Genomic DNA, 11,938 nt, shown 5'->3' with positions numbered 1-11,938 from the left:
TGGAGACAAATCCCCATAGCTAACCTCATAGCATTGTTGCTTTAAGTACCTGCACTGCACCAGACTTTAAACCAGAAAACAGCAATATTGCATAACATGCAGAATTTGTTTAAAGGTGCAGAATCAACTCCCTGTTTCAGCTAGCATCACCTAGCATGGTGAGCTATTTTTCTCCCCCTTTGGATTCATCAAACAGCATATAAGCATAGGGAATAAAGGGATATAAAGCATAAACCACAATCATAATAGTTCAGAAACAGAAAACCAAATTGTTCAACATTACAGAAACTTGAAAACTGATAAAGAAAGCATTAAAAATAGAAAACTACTGATTCTTGTAGTAAAGCTCTGGAAGCTGTGCCTGAACCCCTTCAATCTGATCATCAAGGTGTTGGAACCTTGCATGAGTAGTCTCAAAGTGTGTCCTTTGTTCTGCAGACATGACATCAAGACGGTACAGCACTTGCCTCTCAAACATAGACATTGGTTCTCCACGGTATTCTGGACTTTGATAGGCAACTATGGCATTTGCAGCAACTTCCTCATGTTCAGATTGGGTAGCAGGTGAGTCATCATCCATAGCAACAGCTTCATCCACATCCTCATGTTCTGCTTGAGAGTCCTTCTCCTTGAGAACCACCCACTTGTTTTCAATTTTGTGAAAACCCATTTTGGTGAGAGTTGAAGTATCAATCTCACTTACAGCTTTGATAGGGTCATTTCTCTCATTTGTAACATCAACACCAAAGTAATCAATTAATTTGGAAACAAGAATAGCATAGGGAAATCTGTAATCAGCCAACCTTTTTGACTTGAGCATGTGTTCATTGACAATGAACACCCAGTTTACCTTAATCTGGTTCATGATGCAATATAGGAGAATGAGATCCTCTTCATGTAAGACAGCATGGTTTGTCCCTCTTGGAATCAGTTGCCAAGCTATGATGTATGCAACTAGACGTGGAGTGAGGTTCAAATGCCCTGCATGGAATCTGTTTATGCTCTCTGTACGATTCCTCATGCAACTTTTGTAATATTGCAGCTTGTTGAATTCTGAAATTCCACTGGTATTTCCTTTCCCTACTTTCAGTCCAGCATATTTTATTCCAGCCACAGAATTCCACACCTCACTTGTGATCTTCATCTTTGTCCCTTTCACATAAGAGACAACATTCTTCCCATCCAATGTGAGGTTAGTATAAAACACCTTAACCAAGTCAGGATAGACATTACCCGTTAATTCCAGCATCTTTTTCAGTTTCTGGTGCTTCAATACAGCCCTTGTTTCTACCAATTTTTCAGATTTCAGCCAGTTGAAATCCAGCACCTTGGGTATGTTGATCTGCTTCCTGCTTGTTTCATGAATGTAGGCATTGATGCCTTCTTCATTTCCAGCGAACCATCCTTCTAACACACCTTGAGAAGTGGTTTGCTTTCCCTTGCCTTTCTGTTTTTGTCTTGAAGACGAAGCCATGTTAACCTGAATTCTTTTCTTGATTTCAAATGGTGAGAATAGAAAGAGAATGGCCAATGTGGGTAGCAAGTATTCACACAGATTTATAGCAGAATAAATGGATTGATATGGCAGTTATGAGTAGATATGCATGAAGATATTATGCTTCTGAATTTTGTGCAGAGAATCTTTGAAAATATGCACCAAATCTTTAGGGTCACGATGCATACACTCAAATTCTTATTGAGCACCCAAACCATCAAATCGGTTACATAACCATGACCAAAACCGTCAAAGGTACAGAGGTTAATGCCCACTAAATCAGTCAAGCAGTCAAAGATCAGAATTTCTCTTTCCTAGTCATCAATGCGTATCAGTGCAGAAAATAAACACATTTAATTGCGAATAAACAGATTTAATTTTTCACTGCTAGGTACAATTGACATTTATAATACCCAATTCATTAAGCAGAAAATTAAACCTATCTTTGGCTAATGGTTTTGTGAACAAATCAGCAAGTTGTAAATCAGTACCAATGAACTTAATATCACATGTTCCATTAGATATGTGTTCCCTTAGAAAATGATGCCTAATTTCAATGTGTTTGGTTCTTGAATGCATGACAGGATTTTTGGTTAAGTTGATTGCACTTGTATTATCACACAGCAGAGGTATATGGTTAAGTAAGATACCAAAATCATTCAATTGTTGTCTTAGCCATATAGTTTGAGCACAGCAACTTCCTGCTGCAATGTATTCTGCTTCAGCAGTGGAAAGAGCTACACAAGCACTACAAAAAAAAGTGTAAATTGTGGCGGTTATTTTCGTATATTGTGGCGGTTATAACCGCCACAATATACGCTTGTGGCGGTTTCCCAAACCGCCATAGAACTGGCCGCCACAAAGTTTAATGTGGCGGTTTTACGCTACCCGCCGCAACACCCGCCACTTTCAACATAGTGTAAGTAGTGACGGTTTTTATATGTAAGTAATGTCAGTTATAACTGTCGCAATTTACATTCATTGAAGAAGATTGACACCATAATATACGTAAATAGTGTCAGTTATAACTGTCACAATTTACATTCATTGAATAAGATTTTGGCGCCATAATATACGTAAATAGTAGCGTTTTTAACTAACGTAATTTTAATTCTGAATAAATAAAATTTAACCACGACTTTTTTATAATCTTTTTTATAATCTGTTTTATACAATTATGAAATTTAACCACCACTTTTTCATAATAAAATAAAATAATGTATAAAGTTATAATCATCCATTCATTTCATTGAAAAATTAAAACACACATAGTAATGTTCAAAAGTTTATATGTAATTGAAAATTAAAACACACATAATAATGTTCAAAAGTTTATATGTAATTGAAAATTAAAACACATAAAAATTTCATACATCCCTAATCAAGTTTAAAATTAAAACATACATCCCTAATTAGTTTTGCTTCCAGCACTTGATCATATTACTTGATTAGGTGATGGAGCACCACTTCCATAATTTGATGCCTGAAATAAATAATTTTAAGTTAATGAATTTGTATGTTTATAATTATAAAATAAAAGACACCAATAAATATTTAAATATATTAATACCTCATTGGTGGATGCATGAACCAAATTAGCTGCCCTTGCAGCAAAATGTTCTGGAATATCTTTTCTTGAAGCAATATATGCAAGCAAAGTGTTAAACATATATTTGGATTTGTCAACATTAGTTCATCAATTTTTTCCTGGATAAAATTGAAAATAATCAAAAGAACAACATATACTTGTTAGAATATATTATGCAAGTAATCCAGTATATCATCATGATCAATACATCATCATCAAAGCAGTCCAATATATTTCTATGATCAATACATCATCATCAAAGCAGTCCAAACACTTACCCCAATTTCCAGCGCCTCATCATTCACATATGTGCCAGTTTTCCTCTTATGTGTGATCTTCCACATTTCAGCTCGTCCAATATTTTTACCAGTCTCAATTTTCTATATGTTCAACAATAATAATATAAGTATAATGTGGCAGAAATTGTAATATATTAAAATAGATAGTACAATATAAGTAAACAAATACCAAATTATTTCTTCTTCTTGACAAAGACATAGCACCACCATTGTGAGGAATAATTTGTCTCTTCCTTATATCTCTATTTCTATTACACATGTTCTACAAAGTGAAAATGAAATCAGTTTTGTGTAAACTTAAAGTAAGCTTATTAATAATAAAAAAAACAGAGTTTACCATACCACTGTAGAAGGCCTCAAACGATAATCAACAAAAACAACCCATTGTTCCATGTTTAATCCAGCAGTAGATAATTATAATTAGAAGGAATGTAATTTTTTTAAGATCGAAAACATTTTCTGACACATCTAAAGTCCAAAACTAAAAATACATTCTTAAAAAGAAAAAGGACTAGAATGTGGAAGCTCAATCAAGAGTGAAAAGGGTCAAAGGGCAAGATTATCGCATAGTTTATTGTAGTTCATGAATGTAACAGTAAAACATATTTTAATTTTCTACAGCTATTTATGAAAGGTAGAATTAAGTCACTTTAAATGAAAATGAAAACAAAAATAGAGAGCGACTTTTGGTGAATTATATGAATTGTATTAAGCAATATTCAAAATACATTAATTTATAAAATTTGATATTCAAACGTACCCTTTTGGTGCTGCCTAGCAATTCCCGCCCTTGCTATGACTCTAAGTTATCCAAACTTCTCTTTTCACTTTTATTGTTCATCACTTTGTGGGGTCCAACCTCTGCAATAAATCTGTTATATATAAAATCAAAGCCTTTTTTCTTTGCTGCAAGCATGTAGTTACTAACATTTTAAAATTTTAATAATTAAATATTAATTTATAAATTATTTATAAATTTTTATTAATAATAAAAATTATTTTAAATAAGTTTATAAAATGATTTCTAAATTAATTAATATAATAACTAATTATTTTTATCTTTATTTAATGATTTTTTTAGTGAAACCATGGCTAGAATTCCTTCTTCATTTCTTGGTAATTCATGAACACCCTTCCAAATGATTAAACTAGAAGCCAAGACTCTTTAACGTAATAACTGGTCATACTTACCTAAAATGAAAATTGCAGAATCAATAAAAAAAAGCTTGAAAAATCCACCAGATCAATTCAAATCAAACCCATCATTAACCCAAACCACCCATTTTTTGTTTTTGTCAATTTCACTAGAGGAATACAAAACAAAAGTGGTGGGATGGGTATATAAACATTATAGGAATGAGTGAGGGATAAGGGATATAATTAAATAAAGTAGAAGTATACTATTGACCAAGATGCAAGGTCACACTGCAGAAAAGGAAACTAAAACTCACTCTACCATGCCACCGCTCTCTCAAATCCCACCTTCTTTTCTTCACCCTTCAACCATTGCTGAAAACACTGCTAGCACCACCTCCAGAAAGCAAGAGTAGGGATATGATTTTTTTGGAATTTTCAAATGATGATACTATTAATTGAAAGACCTCCTGCAAGAAAAATTCATCGATAAGATTCAATTGATTTACTGATTTTTTTTCTGTAAAGAGCATGATAATAGTCAAGTGCATTCATAAACTGTGGTAAAAAAATTATGCACACCTTCATTTGATCATCATCATAAGGAGCTTCAGGTGCAGTAATTCTTGTTATTTCACTGAAGCAAGAGGCAACTACAACTTTGACATCCTTATCTGAGTGCCTTAAAAGTTGGTCAGCAATCAATGCTTTCAATGATGGAGAGAGTGCATTTTGCATAGAATCTGTCGGTGACTGTTCAACCCTTGATATACAACTTTCTACTTGCTGCCGTGTAAAGGAAAATACAATATATAAAGTAAAATAACTTTAATACTTTGACTAGCCATTTAGTTAGGACTATTTTCTTATAATCACATATCTTTTATGAGAAAGGAAATTTTCCTCTTCACCTCACTTCAAAGTTCAAACTCATGCTGTACTTTATGGTTTTTATATGATAAAACTACAAAATCAATTTTTCCTTGAATTGCCTAGATTCAGAGACATTATTTATATCAGAATAATTCTTCATCACTTGTGAAGCTAAAGAGTATATAGATTACACATTAAACAATGCCGCTCTTTCACACTACTGTAATTTACAATAGATGCTAAATAACTAAAAAAAATACAAACCCAATGCAACACCAACAAAGCAGAGAGGGCAACCAAAGTATGTAAGAACATGGAACAGAAGTCTCAAATCCAACACCTGACTATTTGAGATTTATGTAAGATCAGCTACGATATAAAGTGTTTAGTAATTAGCATAAAAAAAAAACATAAGGCAAAGACAGCTAGGGAACACAACCAGATGTGTATATGAAGAGTCTCTAAATTCAGAATATAGTATATTGGTCACTAACAAAAACTAGTGACAGAGGATTATTGCTAATTTTATATTTGTAAACAACCCCTGTTGTACCATAGCAATATTAGACCATGTATTGCAATATAATTTACTTCCTTTGTAAATATATTCACAAAACCCAGGATTGTGAAACCAATATATGAAAAATATGCCACAACTATAGTATAGTTTTAACCATGAATTCAACAGATATTGCTAATATGCTATTAAATTGTCCAGAGCAATAAAATATATTCAACTTATAAGTGAACAGGGATGTATCCAATGATTTCCAGCGAAAATCTGAAGGGATAATTAGTTCTTTTTTAATATTTTGATATTCCTTTCTTCAATCTCACATAAGAAATCCCTCCACAGTTGCAACTCCCCTGCCAACACCACTACAACCAAGCTCGACATTCTCAGACATGGAATCACTGTTGCCAGTTGCCACCTCTCCAAACCCTCAATTACTACACTCACCAGCGAACCAGTTTTCACCTCACTTCACACTAACACAGTAAATTTATCACAGTAGCAAAGCCATACACAATATTTGCTTCACAAATTAAGAACAACAAATTAAGAACAACGATAGATTACACTCGGTTTTGAACAATAGATTTTGAAGATAGAGTTTAGGGCGCGCGAGCACAAACCTGAACAAACGATTGATTGTGTTGAATCCTTGCATGGAGGTGGTGATGGCGGACCCGAGAGTGAGCTTTAGTTTCGTGAAGAACAGAGGGTTTTGTGAGAAGACATAGACATTAGGGTTTCGTGTGGAGTAGCCATATGGAAGAGGCGTTAGGGTTTCGTGTAAAGCAGAGAGAAAGAGAAGAGGCATTAGGGTGTGGAGCAAGAAAGGGAAGAGCGTTAGGGTGTGGAGCGGAGAGAGGAAAGAGGTGTTAAGGTTTGGTTTCCAAACTAAGTAAATTTTCAAAAAAATATTATTTTCCAATGTAAAGTAAGTTTTAAAAAAAAATAATTTCTGAAAGCAAGTTTAAAAAAAAAATGAATAATGAGAAAGGGTGTATGGAGGGAAAAAACTGGGGAACTTTAGGGTAATTGCGACAGTTAAAAATGTCATATTATACTGAAATGACGTATTATACAAAGATAATTGTGGCGGTTAATCAAATGACGTATTATACTGAAATTTGTGGCGGTTATTAATAACTGCCATAATAAAACCGTCATTTTTTACACTGTTTTTTGTAGTGAAGCCTGCTTTTTGCATTGCCATGAGATCAAGCTTGATCCAAGCAAATGACAGGTTCCACTTGTGCTCTTCCTATCAATTTTGCAACCTGCAAAATCTGAATCAGAATAACCAGTTAAGCTTAATGAAATATTACCTGGATACCACAAGCCAACTTCTTTAGTTCCTTGCAAATACTTCAAAATCCTTTTGACAGCATTGTAGTGTGATTCTTTAGGAGCAGACTGAAACCTTGCACACATGCACACTGCAAACATTATATCTGGCCTGCTGGCAGTGAGATACAGTAGTGATCCTATGAGTCCTCTGTATTTGGTTTCATCAACAGAAATTCCAGCTTCATCATGATCCAAATGACAGCTTGTTGAGAAGGGTGTGCTGATTGGTTTACACTTGTCCATTTCAAATTTCTTCAGCAAATCCTTGCAATACTTTGCTTGACTCAAGAAAATGCCATCCTTGAGTTGTTTGACCTGCAAACCTAGAAAATAGTTCAACTCACCCATCATTGACATTTCGAACTCACTCTTCATGACTTTCACGAAAGCTTCACACAATTCTCCATTGTTTGATCCAAAAATGATGTCATCCACATATACTTGAACTAGAATTGAATCATCTCCTTTCTTCTTAATGAACAAGGTCTTATCTGATGTGCCTCTTTCATAGCCTTGAGAGGTGAGAAAATCACTTAGCCTCTCATACCATTGCCTAGGAGCTTGCTTGAGTCCATAGAGGGCCTTTTGGAGTTTGAACACATATTCTGGATGTTTATGGTCTTCAAAACCTGGTGGTTGTGAAACAAATACTTCTTCATTTATATAGCCATTTAGAAAGGCACTCTTCACGTCCATTTGAAATAGCTTGAACCCTTTGATGCAGGAAAAGGCAAGCAGCAGTCTAACAGCTTCTAACCGAGCCACTGGTGCATATGTCTCATCATAGTCTATTCCTTCTTCTTGATTGTACCCTTTAGCTACAAGCCTAGCCTTGTTTCTGGTGATCACTCCATGCTCATCCATTTTGTTTCTAAATACCCATTTTGTTCCAATAACATTCATCTCAGGTATTCTAGGAACAAGAGTCCAGACCTCATTAAGAGCAAACTGATTCAGTTCCTCTTGCATAGCTAAAATCCAGTTGCTGTCCTTGAGAGCTTCTTTCAAATTCTTGGGTTCAACTTGAGATACAAATGCCATTGCTTCACAGAAATTGTTCAAGGATTTTCTAGTTGACACTCCTTTCTCAATGTTCCCAATGACATTATCAAGGGTTAAGTCTCTTGGGGTTTTCCACTCTTTTGGCAAACCTGCAGCTGCAGTAGATTCTTGTATAGCATGTGTATCAGCAGTATCAAAATGAATCGATTCATTTTGATTTAAAACAGATTTAAATTCATTATTGTCAGGTTCATCAGCAATTTTAGATAGGCTATGATCAGTTTCATCAAAAACAACATGCATTGATTCTTCTACTATAAGCAGCCTTTTATTGAAGACTCTATATGCATGACCATTCAAAGCATAACCAATGTGCACACCTTCATCAGATTTAGCATCAAACTTACCAAGATTTTCTTTGCCATTATTCAATACAAAACATTTACACCCAAATACTCTAAGGTGGCTTACACTAGGTTTTCTGCCCTTATACAATTCATATGGGGTTTTCTTAAGAATTGGTCTTATTAAGGTCCTATTTAAGACATAACCTGCAGTATAAACAGCATCAGCCCAAAAATACTTAGGAAGCTTAGATTCATTTAACATAGTTCTAGCAAGTTCCTCTAGTGATCTATTTTTCCTTTCAACTACACCATTTTGTTGGGGTGTCCTAGGGGCTGAAAAGGTATGAGCTATCCCATGCTTCTCACAGAACCTCTCAAACTTAGCATTTTGAAACTCTCCCCCATGATCACTTCGAATTGATTTAATGCAGCAACCATTTTCATTTTGCAGAATTTTTGCTAATTTCTTAAAGGCAGTGTAAGCATCATGTTTATGTGCAAGAAATAAAGTCCATGTAAATCTAGAGTAATCATCCACAACAACTAAAGCATACAAATTTCCAGCCAAGCTAGCAACTCTAGATGGACCAAATAAGTCCATATGTAACACATCCAATGGATTTTTGGTAGAGACAATATCCTTTAACTTGAAAGAGGATTTGATTTGTTTACCTTTCACACAAGCATCACAAAGCCTATTGTCCTGAAATTTAATGTTAGGCAAACCAGAAACTAAATCTTTAGATTTCAATTTATTCAAGTGATTTGTGTGTATGTGAGCTAACCTCCTATGCCACAACCAAGACTCATCACTTCTGGACAGCAAACACTCATTTGAAGAGTTAGTTTCCATGATATTCAACAAGTAAATGTTATTCACTCTCTTACCAGTAAACAGTGCCTTACTAGATGAATTACTTGAGATTGTGCAGCCACTTGACTCAAAATTCACTTTGTATCCTTTGTCACAAAGCTGACTTATGCTGAGAAGACTATGCTTAAGTCCTTCTACATACAGCACATTCTCAATGGTTGTTGAATTTCCTGTTCCAACAGTTCCTCTGCCTAAAATTCTCCCTCGGTTATTGTCACCATAGGTCACATGTTCTTCTGCTTTGAGCTTTAGGCTGGTGAACTTTGTAAGATCTCCAGTCATATGCTTGGAACAGCCACTGTCCAAGTACCACTGGTTCTTCTTGCTTCCAATCTGCAAAACAGAAAAAAATATACAAATGGTACCCTTTTCAGTATAGGGTCCAGCACAGATTAACACCTTCTCTTTGGTAGCCACTTAGCTAAGTTCTTAGGCACAAGATGTCTTCTAGCAATGCAAGACCTAGATGTATGACCAGATTTCATGCAGTAAAAACAGGTTACATGAGATGCCTTTTTGCCACTGTTAAAAGCTGAAAAAACTGATTTTGCTGGAACAAAAAAACTTGAAAGCTTTTTGACATTGGTTGTATTTCCAGGAGTATAACCAAGTCCATTCTTATTGAAAACAGCATTCTGTGATCCAAGGAGAGACTCAAGGTTTTCTCTTCCCTTGGTGAAATTGGAAAGGGTTTTCAGCAAATATTCCACTTGTTTTTCCAATCTTTTGCAGTTTTCACAGTTTTTAATAGAGGCATGCAAGCAAGTCAGTTCAAGGCTTACCAAATCTGTTTTGGCCTTATGCAATTCTTCCTCAAGTGTTTTTACTTTAGGTGCAAGCACATTATTTACCTTTTGCAGCTTATTGCATATTACAGCTAGCCTATTGGCTTCCTCATGTGTTTCCTTGAAGGCAGCAAGCAAATCATCATAGTTATCAGAATCAGCAGAAAAGTTACTTACTGATTCAGAGCTTGACTCCTCATCCTTCATCATAAAACACAGATTGTTCTCCTCATCTTCTGTTGAAGAACTACTAGTTGAGGATGCTTCATTTTCCTCCCATGAGATGTAGGCTCTTCTTCCTTTGTTCCTTTCAAATTTCTTGCTGGCAGATTTGTCCCTTGTTTGATTGTCTGGACAATCTGTTTTGATATGCCCTGTTTTGCCACATCCAAAGCAAGTATATTTAGAGGAATTTAAATCATTAGGTTTAGGATACCTTTTTTTCTGCAGGTTCCTATTTTTGCTTTTCTTCCTCAGAAATTTGCTGAATCTTTTTGTAAGAAGGTTGATTGTATCATCATCTTCAGCATCTTCCTTTTCTTCCTTGTTCTCATCCAATTCAGATGCTTTCAGTGCCAAACCTTTGGGTTTCCTCTCTGTTGTTTCCTGTTCTTTAAGTCTTTTAAGCTCTAACTCATGCTCCATCAGCTTTCCAAACAGTACAGTAGTTCCCAATTTTGACAGATCACGGCTTTCAGAGATAGCTGTCACCTTTGGTTGCCAGCTTCTGTCGAGGCACTTCAATATCTTTATGTTGAGCTCCTCTTTATCAAATTCTTTTCCCAAGCCAGTGAGGTGATTCACAATGTGTGTGAATCTTTTTTGCACATCAGCAATGTTCTCTCCTGGTTGCATTCTGAACAGCTCATACTCTTGGATGAGTGCATGTTTCCTTGACCTTTTTACATCCTCAGTCCCTTCATGAGTCACTTCTAAGACTTCCCACATCTCCTTTGCTGACTTACATTGAGATATTCTGAAGAACTCGTCCATTGTCAATGCAGAAGTTATGATATTCTTGGCCACCAGATCATGTTGAGCTTTTCTCCTTTCAGTATCATTCCACTCTGATCTTGGTTTTTCAACTTGTTCATCTTTGACAATCTGCATTGGCACATAAGGTCCATTGACCACAGCTTCCCAAATTAATGCATCAATGGATTCCATAAAAATTCTCATTCTAACTTTCCAAAATGCATAATTCAATCCATTAAACATAGGTGGTCTATTTACAGCAGAACCCTCAGCAAAAAACACATTAAACTCATACATTTTTACAAACAACTTGATTAAACTACAAGTCCCAGCTCTTGATACCAATTGTTGGGATTAATAGTGCCAAAGTTCAAGAGGGGGGGTGAATTGACCTTTTAAAACTTCTTCGCAGAAACAGTGTTTAACCCAGTTTTACAGAAAATAAATCGATTTATGTTAAAATGAACAGATTTATTTCAGCACTGTTTTTGTTTGAAAAGCTTTTAATTCACAAGATTATGCAGTGAGAATTTCCAGCAGCACACACACAAATATCAGAATTGAAAAACAGTGAAATACAAATACAGCAAGCTTCAATTTCAAGCAAGTGATTAAGGTTCAATTGATAGCATGCTAGTTAATTGAGTGACCTTTGCAAACAAGCTGTTCCTGTGACTTTTAACAGACTATGAGTGTTCTTCTTGATGT

The 11,938-nt window shown here is 35.2% G+C and overlaps 2 protein-coding genes across 7 annotated transcripts; both read right to left on the bottom strand.

Moving 5' to 3' along the window:
* Positions 1 to 2,770: 2,770 nt before the first annotated feature.
* On the bottom strand, positions 2,771 to 6,808 carry LOC137837525 (uncharacterized). Of its 6 annotated transcripts, none has more exons than XM_068646543.1 (8): positions 6,527 to 6,808; positions 5,099 to 5,302; positions 4,834 to 4,986; positions 4,143 to 4,254; positions 3,552 to 3,644; positions 3,362 to 3,463; positions 3,066 to 3,202; positions 2,771 to 2,978 (listed from the first exon to the last, which is right to left on the bottom strand). In XM_068646543.1, the coding sequence occupies exons 5-8, from the start codon at positions 3,639 to 3,641 to the stop codon at positions 2,936 to 2,938; spliced, it is 372 nt and encodes a 123-aa protein (XP_068502644.1). In that variant the 5' UTR covers positions 3,642 to 3,644; positions 4,143 to 4,254; positions 4,834 to 4,986; positions 5,099 to 5,302; positions 6,527 to 6,808; the 3' UTR covers positions 2,771 to 2,935. The 6 variants fall into 6 exon arrangements, with proteins under 6 accessions (XP_068502644.1, XP_068502643.1, XP_068502645.1 ...); XM_068646542.1 differs by having other exon boundaries at positions 4,143 to 4,243; XM_068646544.1 differs by having other exon boundaries at positions 4,865 to 4,986; positions 6,527 to 6,785.
* On the bottom strand, positions 4,882 to 11,527 carry LOC137838637 (uncharacterized). Its single transcript, XM_068647876.1, has 5 exons — positions 11,084 to 11,527; positions 10,692 to 11,002; positions 10,433 to 10,577; positions 5,099 to 5,302; positions 4,882 to 4,986 (listed from the first exon to the last, which is right to left on the bottom strand). Exons 1-5 carry the CDS (start codon positions 11,525 to 11,527, stop codon positions 4,882 to 4,884), a joined length of 1,209 nt encoding a protein of 402 aa, XP_068503977.1.
* Between the last annotated feature and the right edge of the window lie 411 nt (positions 11,528 to 11,938).

The sequence above is a fragment of the Phaseolus vulgaris genome, chromosome 4, assembly GCF_000499845.2.
Source record: "Phaseolus vulgaris cultivar G19833 chromosome 4, P. vulgaris v2.0, whole genome shotgun sequence".
In the NCBI taxonomy this organism is placed as follows: Eukaryota; Viridiplantae; Streptophyta; class Magnoliopsida; order Fabales; family Fabaceae; genus Phaseolus; species Phaseolus vulgaris.
The sequence above is the reverse complement of the archived record's forward strand: the minus strand, read 5'-3'. Positions and strand labels throughout refer to the sequence as shown.